This window comes from Bombus huntii, chromosome 6 (genome assembly GCF_024542735.1).
Source record: "Bombus huntii isolate Logan2020A chromosome 6, iyBomHunt1.1, whole genome shotgun sequence".
NCBI classification, from domain to species: Eukaryota; Metazoa; Arthropoda; class Insecta; order Hymenoptera; family Apidae; genus Bombus; species Bombus huntii.
In genome coordinates this window covers 11,885,875-11,908,672 of record NC_066243.1, presented here as the reverse complement: position 1 = coordinate 11,908,672, position 22,798 = coordinate 11,885,875, and the positions used below count along the sequence as shown (strand labels likewise).

Genomic DNA, 22,798 nt, shown 5'->3' with positions numbered 1-22,798 from the left:
GTGAAACCTACTTACGGTTCACCCTCGGTCCTGACCACCTCCAGCCTCTTTGTATTAATTGTTTGTTTAAGAAGCGACAACCTGTAAGCGCCCTAGGGGCCGGATTAATTCGCTTCCACCGCTTCTTTCAAACTTTTTCCTCTTTTACCGTTTTCTGGAACACCTGTTCTTCCTTCCTGACTTTCTAACTTTATTCAAACATATTTATCCACCGTCTCTACCTCGCTCTATGACAGCGAGAGAGAGAGAGAGAGAGGAACGCAAAAATTAATCACGCGAGCGACACGCGTCCATAAAAATCCCGAAGAGCAAACGGGGATTGGAGATCGACGGAAAACGAAGCAAATTCCCGAGGATCGGCCATTCCAGGACGCATTACTTATTCAAAGCAGGTCACGCCGTTTGAATTTTTCCCAACTGAGAATCGTAAAAATAGGTCGTGAAAGATAAGGCGAGATTTCTCTTTCGGGCTTCCCGATTTCGCCAAGGGAACGAGCGGAAGTTCTTTACTATCCTCGTGAATATCCTTCGTCTCCTTAAGATTTCGTCGAGGTGTGGACGCGAAACGCAGGCCTCGTTTCTATAAAAATCGATAACTCGATTTCCCGCACGGAGGATGATCATCGGCGGCGAGCCGTTCGCGAATTAATTTCCGGCGATGAAAATTTCGTTAGCGGTTCCGCGTTATATTCGCGGTCGTCGGACAATGCCAGAGAGGACGGCCACGATCATATAATTCATCGCGTTCCTATTAGCGGCGCGGATCAATCAATTACATCAACCTAACGACCAGATCGCGATTAACAATCCGGTTGACCTTTTTCCGCTCGGTGAGTCGCAAAACGCGTGATTCCGAGCGCGCCACGTCGCCAGCCTGGCAAATTTGCCTCGACGGAATTTCCATCATCGTGATCTCTTCCAGGGAAACGTCATGTGTTATGCATTAATTTGGAAACGAGCGAACAGTCGCATCGAGATAGGCGGTTTATCGGATTAGAATTTGAAATCGGCTGGAGTTGGTCTGGTAGAAACGCGATAATTAATTCGTCTGTTTAACCTTCGGCTGGCGGGGACTGGGTTATTGCAATCGATAGACTGTCCAGGTTTCGACAAATTCAAATTTTTACGAATACAAGAAGTGAAACCTAAATACATGGAGATTTACCTTTTATATTTTGCATATTTCCGAACATTACACGTGTCCCGTATATTTTTACACGTTTAAATGTCCTATATCTGTCTAGTTACCACCAATGTCGAGAGTCTCTTATTTTATAAGGATAGAGTTAAAAAAAGGATAACGTTTGGCTTTACGTGATAATAAAATTTACTTAGACTGTTAACTGGGGAATTTAGTTTCAAAAATCTCTTACGGGATGCGCAGTTAAAATCGAGCAGTGACGAGTATACACGTCGAACGCAGGGCAAATGCTCGTATCATAAATTTTACGAAAAAAGTACAGCAAAACGAGGGAGGATTATATTTTTATTCGATAAAAAATTAACAATTCGTTGTCGAAAAAGGTATTGTTATTGAAAACTTAAAAATTGCCAAGAAATAATAAAATTCATAAGCAAGAAAAATAAAAAAAAAATTTCAGAAATTCAGTTGATTCCAGTGTGATTTTTTTTCAAGGCGAGGTACCACACAAAGTAACGCGACTCCTTACGGGTTCCAGCAGACGGCACATTTTCCAAATAGATTTGCTTCCGATAGTATAGCTGGTATAATGTTATATAAGCTGGTATAAAACACAAAACAATTCGGGGAATAGTCGATACACGCACCAAAGAGAATAATCAAATAATTAAACTTTTGTTTATAAAATACACAGTAGCTTTACTGGCAGTGTAAATGAAACATATCAGTAAACGTAATTTGTATTACCTTTTACTAAAATTTTGACGTTTTTATAGTGAATGGCAATTTTTTATTTCACACAACGAGTATACGCGTGAATCGCACCGAAATAAAGTTTTGGTTTGGTTGGCAACTGGTTAAGAGGTAAAATCGTACATAAGGTACGAAATAATCTGCACGAGATCTTCTGAGAATTAATCCAGCCTCCGTCTTGTTTGAGCGTTAAACTTGTAGCTAATTTTTTAAGAAGAAAAGCTTTTATCGTTTTATCGCTTATGACGTTAAATCGACGAGTGCCACCGAATTTCTCTGGGTAGTAAGTGGACAGGGGTTGACGCGTAAAAAATGGATAGGAAAATAATTCCAGTGGGCGTCCGCAAGCGGAATTGCATTGGGAATTGGGCACGTAGGCAGTCGAGAGGCGGAAAACGAGCGAGGGCCGCAACTCGTGCGTCGACCCAGCCACAGTGCAATAACAATAACGACGATCGTACTAACAATCGCGAGGACCACGATGACGGCGTTACCGCGTCGATAATAAAGCCTCGTCCACGGGACAATCGAATCTCGAGTGGAGAAAGAGGCGGAGTAGGAGGGCGAGCAGGAAGAAGCGGTGAACGCGACGACGATTCGATGCGACACACGCGCGAATAGCTGTGATTTTGTCGCGCGAAACTCGCGGCTCGTTTCCCTCATTCTCGATGGTTCGAACGTTGGATTGCCAGGCAATCCGACTGGATCGTTTCCAGACTCCTTTTCGCACCTGAGAAGTTCTTGTAAAATTGAGGCAAATGCCTGGATTTTACTGCCGCAAGGGAACCCTGGGGCGAGAGGAGACTTGTTTCGTTATTGGAAATGATGCTCGTTGGATTTTGAATCGTACACTCCATTTTTTACATTGAAATTTGAAAATTTAAACCTTTCCTCGACGAGTTATCGCGTAAACGACATTCAGCCATTCGCAATCACCAATATTTCACCAAACAGAACCAATTTCCCATTTCTACTGTCATAGGTTTTTAAACCTTGCAAAGGCTACGCAGAAAAATGTAATTTCTCCCTTTCCCCCTCCCCCCTGTTGTTAGCACAAACTGGTTACACGTACGTCGTTATTTTCGTTGCACAATATCCGGGGAATTTAATTTTCATACACGGTATTGAAAGCCTGTTCGACCGCCGCTTAATTTGCGTGACGATCAACTCGATTTTTCGCGACGAACCGCGACGAAAATCGCCCATGGAAAATGCATTATATTTGCTTTATTTATTGCCGGTCGTGCGGTTAGATCGATTTATTTTGCATATCGAAAAGCTAGCCACGGTTGACGAAGTGCGCGCATTTTGTTTGCCCATCGCTCGTACGAAGCGGCCTTTTGCCAGCCTCGTGTACAACACGATCATGAATTTTTCAAGAACACGCATCACATTTTCTACGCATGGATATCGTTTGATCGAATTTTACAAACTTTCCCTTTGGTTTCTGCGCTGTTGCTGGTTCTACTATCCTTTGAATATTTTTTTTTCATTATTGGAATATTCGTTTCTGTGTATTAGCACTTATTTTCTGATACTTCCTTTTGGTCCATTTATTGAAAATTCTAGTACACGCGTGGTATATTTTTATCGTGTTATAATCATATCGCATTGAAAAGATTACAATCTGTTAGGCAACTTTAAATGGCCGTATATTTAACTGGCACCGCAACTCTATGCTTTAACGTAGGATCTCGCCATATCGTAGTGTCTGCTATGCCTCCAGGGTAATTGCACGGATTGAAATATGCAGACTATTCGTGCACGATGGTCACAGAACTTGGACGTATGCGCAAATTCGCGCGACGGATCGACCGGCTGATAATTAAGTCTCTTGGGTGCGGAAGCAATCATGAATCCGGCCTTAAGTATCGTCTGCTGGAGATTCGTCGAGCCGGGTTACAGTCTGGGGAAGCCATGGGAAAAGCTGAAGGATGGTAATTATCGAACTCGAGGAGACGAGAAATGAACGGGCGAACTTGTCTGACAGCGATCGAATTGCCTCAGCCACAATTTTGTTGGTCTCCAATCATTTCTCTAACACATACATTTTTGTTAAAACGCGCAGCAAAATAGTAATGTACGATCGATAATTAAATTTGTCTGGCACCATCAGCCACGTTGATTGGACAGTCGGATCTTTTCCATGTCCTCGATGATTGACACAGTTGGATCATGGTAGGCTGAATGTCGTAATTGGATCTCGCGAGTATAGCGGCGATAGTTGTCAGATCGGTGGACCACGGTCCCTAGATATCGGTTCTTGTCAACAGATGTCCCATCGGCTGGGTATTGTTAGCGAACATCGGGAACAGAAATATCACCGATGTGTATATCCGTGTTCTGGTGAGGGAACTTGCAACCATCGTGTAGCCGCGCATGAACGTTGTCTCTCGATAGCATTGTTGACTCGATGATCGACCGTCGTTTACTTCCTATCTCGTGTGACGAATGATTCAGTGGTATTTCCTTAACCAATCATAATTTTCTTTGAAATCGTTTCAAGTTCGCTGCAACTTTATAGCGAAAGTTTTCGGAGAAGGATCCAATTAACGACTCGATGTTAAACAATAGTTTGGTGCATCAGGTGCTTTAACGCCGTCGTTGCAGGGCAAACGCGTCCAATTAATAAGGCAACGAACCACAGACTGGCCCCAATACCGTGCCATCCCTTGCCATACTATCTGCACACATTCGCTCTGGTTCGTTGTCTGTGCTTTCCCGCGCGACTACGACTCGGCTGGTCGCATTAAGCGTGGGTACACGAGTTGCCAAGTAGCTATCTGCATATTTACACGCGTTTCCCCGTGTACCGATAAAATCAGCCGCGCGCAACCTGCTCCGGAGGCGGCGGCGGCACTGCGGTGTCATAATCGTATTCCTTGAAATACCTCCGAGCATTTTGGAACCTCGTTACCGAGACGAAAGGTAAACACAGGCCGGGAATCGAATCGAACTAGCGCAGATCCTTATGGCTCTTTGAATCGTGCATCGATTAGGCTTGCTTTATAGTTGCCTCCTTTGAATACCGTTTTCTTCCTCCAACAATCGTCCTCTTCTCGTTTAGAGATTCGGGTTTGTTCGTTAGAACGTTGTATATACGACTTCTTTCTTGATATATTAGATTTTCACGTATTTCAATGGAAACGAAATTATTCTTTCCTTTTTGTTAGGCGAATAACGAGACACTTTCAATTAACGGCGATTTAGTTATCGAAGCGATTCCATGGCAAATTCGACACTGGCCGACGGAAATCGGTTCACTACCGATATCGATATCGGGAACAAGGATGTACTCGAGAGGGAACGCGTGGCGCGGTATCATCCACCGTTATATACGCGTGCACTTAACGCTTGCAATTTTTAATTACGCTCTCCGCCAGAATTCGCCGGAGTGCTGCAAGTTTTACGATAATTTCGGGCTATAATTCGTTCTACCGCGCGATCCACCCCTGGTTAGGAATTTTATGTTATTCCCCCCTGTCCCCTTCATTTTTTTTATACCATACAAACTAGCGGACGGTGTGGTCCGCGATCGCGGCAGTAATTAAACACGTGCGACGTAAAACCGCAAAAATTCGTGGAACGAGGACGTTGGAGAAATAGAGGGGCGTAGTGTATGAAGAAGCGAGTGTATGGACGCGATATCGATGGTCCCCTTTCCGGTATCGTATTTAATTTTTCCTCCCGTAAGCCAATTAAAGTAAATACGCGGTTGGTTCTGTAGGTATTTCGTGGAGGGTCGCAGGGTCGGCTTTTCGGTCATGCGTGAAATAAATGCGGGGTTGGAAAGCTAGCGAAAGTGGCTGTAATAAATCTTGGAAACGACAGAAAGCGGGAGAAAAAAAAAGGAAAGGAAAGGAAAGTAACGCGTAGAAAGGGGAACGTCTTCGCTCGGTTACCGCGCGATGACGATCGCGTACGTTCATTCGTTACCTTTTACTGCCTGCCAGTTAATGCGTTTCAACGGCAGAGATTCCTCCTCGATCAAGTTCCCAGTTACGAAATATTCGATGGAGATGACGGAGAGCGTGTCTCAGTTGATAAGCGACGCTGTGTCACGATAACTGGAATGTGAAGCGGCCGTTTGATGGGAGAAATCGGCCGGGCATGTCAGTTCACGCGAATAATGCTCGCTTGTGCTCTCTTCCTTGTATATTCGTTCGGTCGTTTAATAGCCTTTTACATAAAGTACGAATTCGCGCGAGTCAGACATCCGAGAAGGTCAGGGGCCATCGACGAAGCAATCTTACGGGATCATTGGATAGCTGGCTGGTTTATACTCGGCCAGAATTTCAATGCTAATGCGTGGCTTCGCAGACCGTGCTTCCCTTTGACCGTGTTGCTGGAACGAGCATCCATTTTCATAAAGCTGGTTGCATAATTCCTTTAACCAGCCAGCTTAATGGGTTCATTTTCTAGTAGAATATCGAGTTTCTTCGCTAAGCTATCTATCGTAAAATATGGATAAACGTTTTCGCATAAAGCTCCTTTGCCATTTTACTGTAACGGAGAAAAGAATTCGCCAGCAAAGCGACGCGCGAATGCATGAAAGAAACGAATGAAGATGCGCGAGGGCGGTTTAAACGCTTATCGGTGTGAGAGGATGGTCATGCGAATCGTTCTCCATCGATGGGACGAGAAACGAACGAAGGATCTTCGCCCGGAGGTCGACAGGGTGGATGGAGAGGTTCGAGAGAAGAATCGTTCGGGGCGCGAGATAAAGAAACGAGGCACCCAGATGCGTCCCGCGTGTTTTATTGCCCGTTACGCGACCAGGCCACGATAGATGTCGATATGGTTTCTCGTGTGTTCCTTCCGGACCCCTGAAATCCAAGTGGTTTTGAGAGTTCGAATAAATTCTAGTCGCGATTTTTCCTTTCCCCTCGGTTGAAATTCGATTTCATTGAGCCTGGATGTTTCGCGTTGTCCGCGAGTCGAGATAATAGTTCGAGGGAGATGCTCATAGGTTTTTTTCTATTCCACGGTTGATCTCCGAGAATGTGATGAATGGCCGAAGAGAAAGCCGAGATAGAGAAGAGCAGTCGAAGCTGGAGAAGATTGTTAAATTCGAAGTAGAAGTGAATCTCGTGAATGGAGAATTCGACCGTCAATTATTTCAGTAACAAAATGAACTTGTGGGGGCGATCGTCCGCGATAATTTGAAATATTTGGTGCCGCGTGTTGCCAGCTGCAGACACGCCGGCTGTTCACCAATGCGGAAGGTGCGCGGCCACGGTTTCAAGGTCACCGGCACCTGTCCGTTCGGCCGCATACCGGCTGGTTAGCAACCTGCCCAGGCACTTTCTCCGTTTCCCCGGCTGATATTATGCCCGCACGCACGGTAGGCAACCGAGCGTGCTCGCCTCGTTATGCATTTTTCAATGAGGCGGGTGTCCGCCTCGAGCGAGCCGCCCTTGACTTCGTCCATGGCTCCTAACCCTCTCCACCGAGCTTCCTCTTTTCTTTCCATCTCTTGCTTTTTTATACCCGCAGCGCGTTAATTCTCGAATTACTCGTCAAATATGCACTCGACTACCTTTCCGAGACAGGGTTTAACAGCATCGCGTGCGGTTTTTTCGCTCAATCGACTGCTAATTTCATGTGTTTGTCATGCGTCGCGGTAACAGAAGATACAACGGATATTCCTCTCGTCTAGCAAATACTCTATGAACATACTCGACGTATTACGAATCTTTATATATCTTCGTACGTCTTTATGTATTTTATATACATTTTATTGGTTTGGCAACTAAGGAATGCGAATTTTATCATTAGTTGACATTGACAAAATCCGCATTTTCTTAGTTGCCAGCCCATATGACCCGCACTTTCTTAGTTGCCAGCCCATACGACCCGCATTTTCTTAGTTGCCAGCTCATACGACCTGCATTTTCTTAGTTGCCAGCCCATACGACCCGCATTGTTTTAGTCGCCAGCCTATACGATCCGCATCTTCTTAGTTGCCAGTTCATAGGACCCGCATTTTCTTAGTTGCCAGCCCATACGACCTGCATTTTCTTAGTTGCCAGCTCATACGACCTGCATTTTCTTAGTTGCCAGCCCATACGACCCGCATTGTTTTAGTCGCCAGCCTATACGATCCGCATCTTCTTAGTTGCCAGTTCATAGGACCCGCATTTTCTTAGTTGCCAGCCCATACGACCTGCATTTTCTTAGTTGCCAGCTCATACGACCTGCATTTTCTTAGTTGCCAGCCCATACGACCCGCGTTGTTTTAGTCGCCAGCCTATACGATCCGCATCTTCTTAGTTGTCAGTCCATACGACCCGCATTTTCTTAGTTGCCAGCCCATACAACCCGCATTTTCCTAGTTGCCAATCTATATGACCCGCATTTTCTTAGTTGCCAGCCCATGCGACCCACAATCTTTTAGTTACCAGCCCATACGACCCACATTTCCTCAGTTGCCAGCCCATACGACCCGCTTTTTCTTAGTTGTCAACCCGATAAAATTCGCATTTTCATGAGCTTCGCCATATGGATGATAAATTGGTTCCTAAACAGGTATCCCTCTTGTCTAGCAAATGGTCGACGAGTATACTCGACATATTACGAATCTTTACGTATCTTTGTACGTCTTTATGTATTTTATATACATTTTATTGGTTTTGCAACTAAGGAAATGCGGATTTTGTCTCGCACGTCTACGTGGATATCGTAGAACAATGTGTCGATAGTTTAGAATAGCGCAGGTCCAAACTTCGAGTACCTACAACGGTATATAATAAATCCTGCGCCACAATTTTCGGTGAAACTTCAATTCACTGCGATTAAGTGGTCCCAGACTGATTACAGAATGGAGTAAAAACAACCGAAGTCCGGGAACAGGTACGGTACAATACCAGTTTTCTCTTCCATACAACCCTTATATTTTTTCCCTCGCATCGTGAATTTCGCCGGTGACCTCGTGCACGAGGGAGGGATTTCCTCGATGGAGACGGTCGAAAAACTGGGAAAACATGCCTTTCAACTTTGCCGTGTATCCCTGCAGGGATATCCGCGGATTCCAGGGGTGGGAATGGTCCAAGGGCTCCGAGGCTTTACCGCCCTTCGCGTGGTCGCCTAAGCGGCTTTTTGCGGGACGAGTGGCTCTATTTCTCGCACGATTCGGAGAAATATGGGACCTCCGTTGACCGTCGAGGGATCGAGGTGGCTTGTACTAATTGAACCTCCTATCTAAAAAGAAACGCCGTGAAGAGCGTGGCGCGAAAAACGCTCTTCGACGTTTAACGTTAGCGGATAAGCGGCTAATTGGATAGTTGACGACGAAAGTGAAATTGCTTGGCAAATAGAATCAACGATGCCGTTAAATTGGAATTCACACGGAGCTTCGTTCGAACGAATCGCAGAGATTTTTTTAAAGTTCAAGGTGCGTCACTCTTAATGTACAAGACTCGCACGAGTTTGGGGATTTGTTTAAACAGAGAATCGAATCAGAAGTTGCTCAAAGGATCGCCGCAAAGGACTGAGTAACTCTATCCAGTGTGCGTGCGAATGCAGCGGCAAGAAGCAGCAAGCAAGGAAACAGGTTAATCTGCAAAATTCGATTTCGAAATTTGCTCATCCACGGAAGCAGAGCGAAGATCGAGCTACGTTTGCGGTTTTCGTCCTCTGGCTGGATGTACATATATCACAGCCGGTATAATCGAGTCGGACGGTTCGTTCCGACGAGATTGAATTAGAAAGCGTGCCGCGCTCTCGGATGTTGTCGCTCCTCTTGACGGATTAAGATGGAACCGCGTTGGACACATAAAAATGGATGGACCGATGGAGGACAAGGTGGAAAGAACAGCTAAGGGGATCGGAGAGCATCGAAATAAGGGACAGGGATCTTCGATCTCGCTAAGTAACGAGCCTTATCGCTCCCACCGCGAGCAGAAGCTTCTGCGATCAATATTTGAATAAAGCGATTCGTCGGTAGAGAAATATTTGACGGCGAACCCCGAGCAAACAACGAGAAATCAAGACTCCGCTTTCCGGAAAGAGAGAAACAGAAAGAGAAGGAGAGAAAGTTCTCTTTCCCATTTACAGATCGCTACGAGATCGTTTTTCCATTTCGTTAAAAGGATGCAGAATATCGTTACCAGGAATCGTTCCAAGTGTTTCGCCTTTGAACCGGCCATAATTGCTCGGTGCTCGTAAATTTCCGCGAAACGTACGCGCGAGGACAGCGTTAATGATTCTCGGATCGCATGGGTAATGTCGGGATAAGTCCTCTGGAAGGTACGTAGAAACGTAGAAGAGGCGGTACAGCCGTGAGAGGAGAAAGAAAAAGAAAAGTAGGATATTCAAGAGGCGAAAGAGAGGGGTATAAGCCACCCTACTCTATCTATTTCTATTTTCTGCTTCTCAGAGAAGTTATCGGGCCGGATGAGTCTGTGCTTAGAGGGGGCTGGAGAGTCGAGCTGGAAGAGCCGCCACGCCAGCCGCGCTCTTATTATATCGATGGCATCAAGCCGCCCTAGAAAAGCCCCTGATATATTCTCACGATTTTCCGACAAAGCGTTCTGCCGTTTCGCGCCAAAGTGCTCGCGAATAGTCTCATTTTTAACAAGGGATGCGAGGAGGGAGCTGTTGTTCGTCGCGAACGCTTCCCGCTCAGGGGTGCGCAACCACGATCGTACGCGAGAATTTTTCCCTCGATGCTTCTCTTCGTTTAAAGGATGCGACGAGCCTGTAACTTTTATCTTCGATAGGTTTTCTCAAAATTCGAGACAGTCTATTTTAAAGTTCCGTTAATAGTTTATTGATTATTATACTTGCCGAGAGCGAATACCTAATCATATTGCAATTACCAACTTCCAAAGACTCCTCCTCGAGTTCTATTCGGAAAGCTATAAGTCAGGCGCCTAGAGATCTTCGAAGGATCTACGTGCCTCCGGTTGCGCGAGACAGCCGAGGAAACACGCTTCCTCAGACGAGGCGAGCGTGGAATCCGATTCCGGAGGGTGGTCTATTTACCGAAGAAGAAGGGGCGGAAGAAGCAAGCAAGACGGTTAGCCGGTGCACGAGCGATATTTGTTTCCGTCCTCCGACCGACTGATTCTCCAATTCGAGCTACACGATTCATTACGTTTGTCGCCGCTCGTGTCTTATGTCGTATTATACCTGGTCGTCGTTCACGGAACTTGGCGGTTTTCTTCTCTCTCGTTAGTTGGCCATTTACTCGTTTGTCCATCCAAAAATTGAAATCGATCTCGAGCTAGCGGTTAACGAGCTACGCAAACGTTTTCCTCAGCTTCCGAGTACTTTTTACGCCTACGATGCCTGCACTCTACGAGTTTTTCGCTCCAACTTCCATCAAATTATTGACAAGACAAACTCTTCGAATTTTTGCCGAATTTCCTCGGAGCAACTTTCGGAAGATATAAACTCGGCAATGAAGGGTTAAGATAATATTTTTATATAATAGAGGAGGATGGTGTTGCGCACCTCTGCCTTCGTCGAGCGGAAGTTGGCGTTCACGGAGTCGCTGCCAACGCAATTTCAGCCAGCTGGACGTTTGCCGCACTAAGCGATACGAGCAGCCATAGACAGAGAGAATTTTTCATCCGTTAAGACGCAACCCCCGGAGGAAAGGTCGATCCGGCGGTGCAACGACTACGGGCTATACGGAAGCTTTATCATCGTCGTCGTTGTCACCCGTCGTTTCGAGCTTTACCGCGCAACTTACCAACTGTTAGCCATACACCGGAAAAACGACGAAACGGAACGTTTCAAATCCAAACGCAAAGTGACTGTTCCAGTATTAGAACCAAGTAGTGGCTCCCATTTCCATCCGCATTCAAGCGGATGAGAAATAGCCGTACGAGTTGCGCGTTCACAGAGACTCTTCTATGCGTATAGAATATTTTTTATGAATACGAATCGATAGAACGAAGTCTCGATAACCGATTCTAATTTCCCCCGAAACTTTTTGCGTTACATCGGCAGTCGGTTCTTGCGCGACCTCGGCTCCAGCGAATTTCCTCCCCGAAGCGAATTTCCTATCCAGAGAGGAGTTTTCGAAGAGCATCCCAGCCAGATCCGGATCGTTGGAAATTAATCTGGTCGCCCGGGAAATCCGGGATATATTCTTAACCGCTTCTCGAATCGCTTCTCGATCCGTTATCCATTTACGAATCTTTGCCCGGCTTCGATATCGGGCCAAAGAAAACGCTAATTGCGCGACTAATTGCGAAGACGCTGAACAGCAGACTGTATCTCCCGTGACAAAGGTAATTGCACGGTAACGAAGAGACAATTAACTGCTCCATTCTCGCGGACAAATGGTCCCGCATTACCGGTGTCCCCTTTACACGCCTAAACACAGCAACAGAGGCTGGTGCGCGGATGCAGAGGAAGGTGGTCGCGTTATTTAAGCGTTATTTTACGCGGTCAAGCTTTGCCTATGCAAATCCACGTCGGCGGATTATGTATTCCATGCATAAATTATAAATACGACATAGGTACGTGGCAGCGGCGCAAAATTTTTACTCTCTTCCGCTTTGTCGAACGTCCTAGCGTCTCGTTTCGACGTTGCGTTCTCTTTATGAATGCCAAAGATCTTCCTTTCAGCAACTCGAGAAACCTTTCTGTTCTATCGAACGAAGATCTTCGAGGAATGATCCTCGTTATGGAAAATTTATTCGCGATTCTGTGTAGCATGATTTCCACGGTTTATAAATCGTATCAAGATCGCAAACAAAAGTATTACGTTCGTACAAACTGGCAACAGCTTGTAACGTTTTGTAAACAGGCGCGGACGCCAACGTTGCCCGATCAAAGTTCAAAAAATCGCGTTAACAGGGCCGTATTTTACGCACGAATGTGACGTTAATGGATCTCTTTGAACCTTGTTTAATCTTTCTCTGGGCGGGAAAAAAGCAAAAAAGGAGGAAACGCGTCGCGGGGATGGTTAATTCGTTCTTTTTAGCGTCAATTACTCGGTCGCCGACGATTTTTCCCGCGCACTCCAATGAATTGCACGCGCGTCGAAGTAATGAAAAATAAAGGGGCGAAGTCGCAGCCTTAACAAACGCCAATTAAAATGAAAATAGCCACGACGTAGCAGCGAACCTCGCGGAACAAACCGGCTCAGGTCGAGGAGAGGGCGGTTTATAATTTCGCCGTGCTTTTCCGCGGCCATCGGGCATGAATGTTTCATGAGCTCCGCTGAAAACGTTCAAATCAGAAACAGCTGCCGCCGAGGAAAAGATCAACCGTGTCGCGACCCGTGAAACGTCCAGGTGAAAAATGTGGTTGTAACCGTAGGAGAAAAGAAGAGGCAGAACCGTCCAAAAAATTTGTAAATTATCCTGCCTTCGAATTTCGTCGTATTTTACGCGACTCGAACAAGATGAAGATTCGAAGATCGAGTACCGATGGTCGACGAGGAAATCTACCAAAACGGAAAAAAGGGGGGAGGGGAGGGAAAGAGAGTCGAGAAAGAAAAAGTCAGCGAAAGAGATTGAATCTATCGTGCAGAAGCGAATAAAGCTTTACCGTTCGGCAGACGTTCTATCTTTGCGGAATCTGTCGCGCGACAGCTTTGCCCGATCATCGGCAGCTTTTGCTTTTTTCCCTCCTCTTGCCTTCCTAACTCGACTAAAAGCAGAAAAATGCAGAACGCGCGGAGACAGCTGGTGGCGAGCGAAAAAAGGCAGCTAATACGCTGGCACGAACGCTCACGTGAAAATCAGCGCGACCGTTTGACGTGGAAAATCGTCAAAGGGGAACGACAACTTTCCCCTGTGCTACATTAAAGCTACATTACTGCAGCTACGCGAACCGAGCTTTTTCCTCCTCTCCTGGTCTCGTTCACTCCAGGCTCTCTTGTTCTCTATCGCATCGAGCAAAGCCAAAGCTAGAGAGGAGAGCCGGAGAGGAGAGCACGCCGTGTGAAACGCGCCGGAGAGAGAAGCGTTCGTCCAGCGGACGTACTAGGGAGAAGTCGGGTAAAAAGGAAAGAAAGGAGAACGCAACTCGTTTAAAGAGACTTTTTCCTTCGTGGCAAACGCGGCCACTACGCTTCGTCATCGATAAATCCGTATTCTCCGTCTCGATCTAAGATTGTCTGCTGACCGAACATTGAAAATTCAAGAAGATTGAAGTTGATTAAAGATTATCTACGGCAATGTGGGGGATGTCTTAATACATCGGATAACATCGCAGGTAGTTTCTACGCTCTAAGAACAGACCGAACTTTGTTTTCTTAGCATACATTCGTGATTTATGACTACTCCAGTATCAATATTAGCGTTCGTCAGATTCTACACGAAGTTAGTTATTACATTGGCAAAATGGGTATAACCCTGTCGGAGCTCGCGTTTTGCTTTCGAAATCCACCTGTCCATGGCTATCGTACGTCAAAACATCAGGTTACAACGGATCACCGTGCAGCGGGACGATTTAGCTAAACGGGAGAAAGTTGGTGGTGTTCTCGGAGCCACCGGCTCGCTTCCTGAATCAATAATTCCTAAAGGGTACTTCCTCGTTTTCGTTCCATCGGATTCCGCTTATTTGTCCACACCCACTCGACCCAGAGACAGAGTGAGCGAGAGCGAGAGAGAGAGAGAGAGAGAGAGCACGAGAAGAGCGACACCAGTCTGTTTGCTCCCCTTTTGCCACCGGCAAAGAAAGAAAGAAAACGAGACAGGGGGGGGGGCGTATCATTTTCACCGACATTCGGTCGACGCTGTTCTTTTCGACCGCGAGGGGTGAAATTATGGCGGGTCGCGTGGAAAAAACGCGACACGAGAGTCCTCGATAGTCCTCGATGGGCGAGGGGGACTTTCTGCTGAATTGACCATTAGCGCGGTTATTAGGAGGGCCAAGGGGGGTCCGTGTACATGCATGTATATGTATTATATACATACACGTACGCTAGGAGGAGGAAGGCTTTAGAATCGTTAAAGCGCTTACGCTAGGAAGGCTGACTCTCTTTCTCTCGCTCTGCGGCACACATGCGTGCGGGATAGTCGCTAAGTGGTCCATTCAGCGCTGCCTAACGGAATACATTACAGGAAGTAGCAGTTAAAAAACCTTTTCCCCCGGCAACCCCCACTGCCTGTGCGTCTTTGGACCCACGGGACGTAGAGTAATTCTTGCTCGTTAAGCCGAGTTATTATATCTTCCTAATCTGTATTACGATGGCACGCGTTTGGCTGGACACAGAGGTACGTTCGAGCACGAGCAGAGAAACGGCGGTCAACGTAAACTAGGGGAAAAGCTGGTGTTACATAGAGTCGAAAGTTGTTGGAAAGTTGTTACCTTGCGGAGCATCTCCTCGAGCGACTCCATGTCCAGGGCGGAGTTGTTGTTCTCCGTACGTACGGGCTGAACCATTTGTCACAGTTTGTCGTCGCAGTTGGCCGCTTTCTGATCGCACTGTTCACTCGCGCGTCACTAGTTCCTTTGGAGGAAACTCACTCTTGACCATCGGCGTTCGACGCGAAGCAGAAACGAGCGGAACACGGAATATCGAAACCACGCCTCGTATCGAGCACGATCCAAACACGATTTCTATCGTTTGCTATTCAATGCCACTCGACGATCCATCTGCGATGATTTCTACTCGACGATCGAGAGAATCTCGATCGTACTTTCCTAACCTGGAGAAGATAACGACCGCCGCTAGGAATTCTAGGAAGCTTTCGAGAAGGCAGAAGAACAAAAGAATCGAACCGTAGTTCGCTAGAACTAATTCCTTTTACCACAAAGGAGCATTACATCTACCGTCCAAGGGGACCGTAATTTCTACTTAAAGTTTCCATCGTGCTTTCGATCTTGGAAGCTCGTCAAGAACCCCTTCGAGTCTTTAAAATGCTTCAACGACCGCTTTGAGCGTTCAAAAATTGTTCGTAACAGCCGAACGAACGAGACCGAGAAACTGGGAGAAGGATTGGTAAAAAGGAGGGAAGGAAAGAGGCGGGAAGAAGACGGTTTCAGGCGGTCTCCTATTTTAACCGGCATATAAATTACGAACGGTGAGTCGACCGAAGGAGACGGAAAAAGAGAAAGAGAGGGAAAGAAATCGTTCTTGTCTTTTTGGTGGTGCTTTCGAGCTTTTCGTCGTGGAAACATAGCAAAACAATGAAAGAAAAACTGGCTATGGGGGCAAACGACGAGCATCGCGAGAGCATCGCGCGACGACGTACGCGTCGAGGGTGTTGGCGCGCACGAATCGACTATTTTCGGGCGGAGGATATTTTTAAGCCCCGTTTGGAGCACGAACGACCGATTTCCAAGGAGAAAGAAGCTCGTTTCCCGCCCCCGTGCCTCACGTCGAATAAACCAAGAGGGGGACACGCAGTCGACGACCGTCACGGCCGATCGAGAAAGAAAACGCATCGGATGTGTGCCGTCTTCTTTGCCTCTTTGTATCTTCTTTTTGGTCTCTGTTCGCCGGGGAACATCGCTCGCACCCAACTAATTAAGCCTGGCCATTGAAAAACGCGCCACAGAGTTTTCTTGCCGTCTGTTTTTCGTCCGAATCTCCGCGAGTTAGGTTATTTTACCTCGTCGTGATTTCCTTCGAGTTACCGCGATTCTCCAACTATGTTTATTATCGCAAGAAACGTATCGATTCGTTCGTCAGAGCAACGAATGGGAAATTCTAATCTAACAATCTGGATACTACACGCGTATACTTGCTCTTTCGTACTACTACGCGCGTTTGACGAGGATTATTAGAAAACTCTTCTCCACAATTTCGTAATTTTTAGCTGACGTTGCACGTCCGAGTGGCTACGAGACACATAAACTACACGCTGACTCGAATCCGCAGCGAACGATCTTAAGAGCAACGCGTGATCTTAGTGACAATTTTATTGGCTCTACCTGGCAGATTAAAAGCGAGTCAGCGATCGAGAGACGTTAACCGCTTCTCGCTTGGAAATTCAAGCAAGGCGCGTTACCAACTCGCAGGAGACGAAACGCGAATCGAAAGGCAGTTATTTGGTCGTATTATCCGGCACGTTGGCTCTTCCCTACAGTTATACGAGTTTCAGGTAGTTTCGGCATTTTTACAGCAACGGATATCGCTTGGACAGGAGGGTGTTACGGCCTATCGGTAAAACGGCGAGCCTTGTCGCCTTTTCTCGAGAAGCACCACTAAAAAGAAGAAAAGAAAAAAAAGTTTCGTCGTAAAGCCGATTTAATAAAACTGCGACAACCTGACTCGCGTCACAGTCCCTTATTAATTCTCTCGAGTGGACGACCGACGAGCATTCGTTCGATTCTTCGAGCAACCGTGATACGAAGGTTTCGTTAATTACCACGGGAACGCGTCAACGAAGATGCCTTCGCCGGTTAATTTCCCGCGAGAGACGGTACCGCGACACGATCGATTCAATTTTTCAGAACGATAGGTCCGACCGGAACGGAAATCACTCGGATGATTCATTCGCCTTGATGTTCCATTTGCCCGACGACTTTTAATCATTTCGCACGAATGACAACAATTTACGATTGGAAAAGAAATTCTTGGCGGTTGGATGCCGCGTTCCCAATGTTCGATGTTTGAGCAGCGCTCGTTAATTCGCGGACAGGCCCGAAGTACGGGTCAAAGCGGAGTTGCTCCTAGGGGCATTTAATTACCAAACACGCTAGCTCGACAGGGTGCTCCGCAAACACGTAAATACGCGGCCGTTCGTCCAGCTTTCGTTTATTTTCGAATGGAGACCGACGGGTTAATGTATTCCTCTACCTCCGCAAAGGGTGGAAATTTCGCGATGCGCCGCGGAACTGCTTCCTTTTGCTTCCTCTAATTGCGCCCTTTTGCAAACTTTCTCTTTCCGTCTGGTGTTTTCTCGGGTACATCGAATCCTAGAAAATCGATATCGCTGTTTGCGAAACAGGCATCGATCCTGTAGAAAGGCGCGCGGATCGACTCGCGTTAGAAAGGTCAGCAGCCCGGACTTTTCACTCCATTAATCGCGAACAATCGACGGATCGGTCGGATCTCGCGGCGCTTCCGTCGATTCGCCGGTTACGAGAGCACGGTTCGTCGACGTATAATAAATGGATAGACACGGTGAAAGGCGCGTCAAAAACGATCGAGGACGAGAGGTGATTTCGCTAAACCTATGTTTCTTTTTGTCGATTTATCGCGCGTTCCACGAGAGATGAAGCAGGCCCGTGTGCTTCGCCACTCTCTTTCCAACTTGCGCCTCTTCTTCTCTCGAGTTTTTCCACGTGTCTCTGTTCGCCGTGCGATCGACCGATGTTCGTTCGAGCTCTCGACACGAACCGAGCCGACGCGTTTTATCTCGACTCTGTGATCAAAGCTTAATTGAAAAAGGGCCGAGCCCATCGCCACCCTACCGTCACCCTACCACCAGCATCGCAGCCGAATGGAAACTGATACCGACCAAATACGATCGACAATGCAGCCTTTTACCTCTCTTTCGGCGCGTACAACTTCGGTATTCGCGAGCTACTCGGCTAAATCGACAGATTAAATGCCGGGGACAAAGAGCGAGAGAGAACGCAACGGGGAAATGGAGAATGGTTGTGCAACCGCCCAGCCACGTCCAAGGTAATTCTCAATGGCGACCGCGTAATTCCGATATTATCCGCGATTAAACGCCGCCTGTCTTCATTTTTCGTGTATCTCGATGGACCCGGGTCTTTGTCTACTTCTGCTATGTGCTCCGATCGTTCTATCTATTAACTCTGCAACTCCCTATATTCCAGCGATTCTATCGAGACGTACGATTTATCGGAGGTAACCAGATAATATAGCGCGTTGTTTCTTTCATGAACGTTTAAACCGCTGTTGTACCCTTTATTACCGATTTAAAAAGCTCGTACAAACGAATCGATAGAGCGCAACACCTGTCGTGACACGGAAAAGGAATAAAGGTTCATCCGGGCGCGAAACGCATTCCAAAGGACAGCGATGACAAAAGGAGCTGATGCTCGGTTGCACCCGTTCACGGATCCACGGGCCAGGGTCGTCGAAAGAGACGTTGGCTCAGCACACGATCGCTCAAGCACCTTGCTAATTGGCTAGGAACTTGAGCCGAGACCGATTAATTACCAGCGCGAAAAGATCCCTTGATTTTTCTCGCTCGGCCGTGAGCCGTTTACCTGCTAATTAGTATCGTCGGCTACGAGGGCTGCTAATTATCTTAGCGGCTGGCGGCGCGACGCGTGTCACAGTCGTCGAGAGAGCGGATTCGAATACTCGTGTCGATCGACCCTTTCAGCCTGGAGAACCTGTCGACCGTTTGCCACCTGCCATTCGATCGCGTTTCATGCTACTCGATGACACTCCACTACGATTTGTTCCATCGAGAACGACAAAAAGCCTGCTTGAAAAAGTTAACGCAGTCGGTGTAAAAAAAGGGAAAGGAAGTTAAACGTACAAAGGATCCGAAAACGAAAAAAAGTTATATGGCTGTTCGCTATCAACCTCTCGACTTCGCGGAACAAAACTCGTTCGACGTCATAAACGAAAAGTGCAAAGACACTCGACAGAGATCGAGACTACTTTAACATCCCCTTTCTCCCGAACTACATCGATACGAGACAAAACCGATACTTCCTCGATTCCACGTTACCCTCCGTAATGGATCCTTCCATAAAAACACGTAACTCTATAAACAGGTTTTCCGGAGCAGCCCTCGTGAAGCTGGCTGTTCACCGGTAACGGCGAAATATACTCGAGATGCGAATAATTCATCGAATCGCGGGTAACGTCCCGTATAGTCGGTGAACGGATGAATAAACGATGGGGAAAAATGGTGCTCGATACAGAGCGGATGTCGTGCCGTAGCGTCCGCGCGAATCGTAGGTTCGCGTCGCGTCGCGTCGACGTGTCGATTCGCTCGTTATTAAGCCGGTCGCGTGCGCGCTCTCTTCTGGTTTTCGCGCCTCGAACACAACGCGAATCCCCACGCGTCGTTATCGTAACTTCATTAACCATGCGTTAACGAAACCCGTTTAATTATGCCGGCGGGCTCGCGGCGGTCGGACAGCGATTTTTTTAATTAAAAACCGCGTCATCGATCGACCGACGCGAGCTCTCGTCGTCGGTGTGCAAGGGCGGAGAAAAACAAGGACGAAGGTAAACGCGTGTGTGCGCGCACGGTAATAACGAGAGAATCGCGGCGACAATTAATTACCCTTACCGGTGGTGTCTTACGATCGTCATTTCACGGGCCGATTAAGCCGCGCCAGCGAATAAAAGCGAATTAAACCGCCGCACTTTCCTCGATAACGGCCTACCGAACGACTCGCAGTCGAATGTCTTCTATCGACCGATATCCGCCTCTTTTCCTTTTACAAATTCCACTGAACGTTCGATTAATCGACGCGGGATATCAGTTCACCCTCGATATCCGACTCGTAAAGCAGGTACTTGGAAATCCTTTCACCGATAATCGAGTTCCGAGCAGTCCATCCGAGTCATCCTACGGTTGGTCCCAGAACGGTCGACGATCGTCGGACAGTTTTTGCTCGTCTAAATCCACCACCTTCTCTACTTGGAATGCGTTGTCGGATGTCGTCAGCTCGTGTCACTGAGTATCGAGGGAGAGGGGCGAAGAACGTGACGCGTCGCGGCAAGGCCGGCCGGAAATGTCCATCGCGAGTCACGGAAGCGTCAGCGTGCCACGGAAGCGTCAACGTACCAGAAGAGGAGTCGAACAGAGAGGGTCGGAAATAGAGTGGGGATGATCGCGTGTCTCGCAAAGCGATGATCGATCGAACGACAACGAGAGCGTGCTGCTCCGGTCGCGGTTCACGGGCCACTGAGAGGGAACTTGTGTTCTAGCGTCCAAGTTGTGCTCCGAGCCACCGAAGAGACAGAGGGAGCGACAGAGAGGAAGAGAGCGTGCCGTACGTCACATGCGCGTTGTAACCCCAAACAAAAATGCCGGCTATCCTCGTTCCACCTGGCCGAACCCGGTGTCTGCCGTGTTCTCTGCCTCGCTGCTCCTCCACCGTGAACAACAATAACAACAGCACGCGCGCCGCACGGGGATGCGGCGGATCACTGCAGAATACGGAATCGGGAGTTCTGCCAAACTGTGCCCGCAACCTCTCCTGCCCTCCTACACGCCGCCGCGTCGCCTTCCCTTCTTTCCTCTGTCTCTCTTGTATCGCGCTGACAGCCGCTCGTAATCACCTTTTTCACGCGACTGCGGCAACTCTTGCTTCGCCCACTGTGCACGAGCTTAACTCCCACTTTCGCTGCTTCGGCAAGGGGTTACGTAACGGATAGGTTAACCGAGTATCGGGATCGTTGGGAAGGTGGGACGGTGACATAGGATCTGGATGCTCGATTGCGTAATACGTGTGTGCGCGCTTTTTCGCGATAAGGACCAGATCCTTTCGAATAGGTAGATTCCAACAGAGTTCGACAAAGACTGTTTGACACAGTCCAACTTGGGGTAGGTCGGTCCGCGTGAATCTACCGCGGTCAACAGATAGTTGGAACGTAGGTCTACCTTGACCGAAATAGTAGTTGCGGAGGGATATTGAAAAATGGTCGATAGATGTAACCTGTAGACGCGAAATACGTGTCCGGAGACGCGACGCCTTGCATCCAAATCGGAAGTCGCGGTGGATTTCGATTTAACCGAGCTTCGATCGACCGATCTAGATACGATGTTGATAAACAGATATGCGAACAACTACCTTGCACAGCCAGTTCCAAAATGTATCGTTTATTCGGCATTGGGACTCACCTGTAACAAAGAGAAAGCAAATTTCTACGTTAGCGCGTGGATTCGTTGGAAGCTTGAAAAACGCACTTGAAAAAGTCCCCTCGCTTTCGACGAAATCTCGTCTCCCCTTTAAAACGCTCGGGGAGAACCACGCGTCGATGTTTCGTCGGCGCCGTATCACGTAACGTTATTGTTCCGACGCGCGTCACCGCAAGAAACCGATAGCGGAAGCGAACACGAGTACCGAGACGCGTTTGATATTCGGCGCGCGGGTTAGACAGCACGGAAACGTGGCCAGGATGCGAGCAACCAGCTGGAAGCCGGGATATCTCGGCTCTTGGTCATCCGCGTGTCATCACGGACGACTCGTAGTGACGTCGTTTTACGGTTGACATCGACGACCGTCACTGACGGGACGCATATAACCAGGTTTACGCGCGACCAGCACGACTCGTTGCGCTTCCCGCCGTAATTGCCTGGAATTCGAGCAACGCTATTTTCGATCCGAAATTTCCTTCTTTCTGCTTTACAAGATTTAATCGTTACGGAACGGTGGATCCAACGATGATGATCTTTTGGAAATTACCTCGAGGGGAGAAAATCGTGCTCGGCAGAAAGGTAAATTGATTTTAAGTGGTTCGAGCGTGGGTGGGTTTGATGGTTTTGGCAAGTTTTTATTTGCCATGCTGGGGTGAGGTTTAGAGGCTCGTGAAACTGTAGAAACTACCAGCCAGGTTTTAATTGCGCAATTTGGAATGTTTTTATGGGTGCTTGAAGGGTGTTTGGGTGGAATTCGACTGAACGAGAAGATGGGTGCTAATTAATTACGAAGAGAGGTTTAAAACGCGTCGAACGAATGAAGTTTCGAGCAAGTATACCGTCGAATAAACGATTCAACGAGGCTCGAAAACTTCTTTAACCGTTTTTGTATTTTCCGAACGACTCTTAGGAAGAACGATAAAGATACAGACAAGGGGAGAGGGAACGAGAGAGTTTAATCCCTCGAAGAGGATTCATTGTCTGTCAGTCGATCGGCTCCGCAGACGCTTGGAAACTTTCTTTCGAGTCTCTTGTTCTCGATGATCGTTCGATCACCGTCCCTAGTACATAACGAAGAAACACGGCTCGTTTAGATTTCCAAACGCGTCCGCAGATCCAAGAATAAGACGTGTCGGTTGGCTCGGCTTAACAGGATAACCGATTTAATTTCCCTCGACCTCAGCTG

The 22,798-nt window shown here is 47.6% G+C and overlaps 1 protein-coding gene across 10 annotated transcripts in view; it reads right to left on the bottom strand.

Annotated features, from left to right (window-relative positions):
* The window catches only part of LOC126866513 (uncharacterized protein CG43867), a 98,968-nt gene that overhangs the window by 21,352 nt on the left and 54,818 nt on the right, over positions 1-22,798 (bottom strand). Inside the window, exons 1-2 of one of the 10 annotated variants that reach the window (XM_050620170.1) lie at positions 20,035-20,672; positions 15,170-15,311 (exon numbers count right to left, since the gene is read on the bottom strand). The exons of the other annotated variants lie outside the window; for them this stretch is intronic. Of the exons in view, the coding sequence (XP_050476127.1) occupies positions 15,170-15,244 (75 nt within the window). The 5' untranslated portion in view covers positions 15,245-15,311; positions 20,035-20,672. Of the gene's footprint in view, positions 1-15,169; positions 15,312-20,034; positions 20,673-22,798 lie in introns of those variants that run through there. 10 annotated transcript variants of the gene reach the window in all.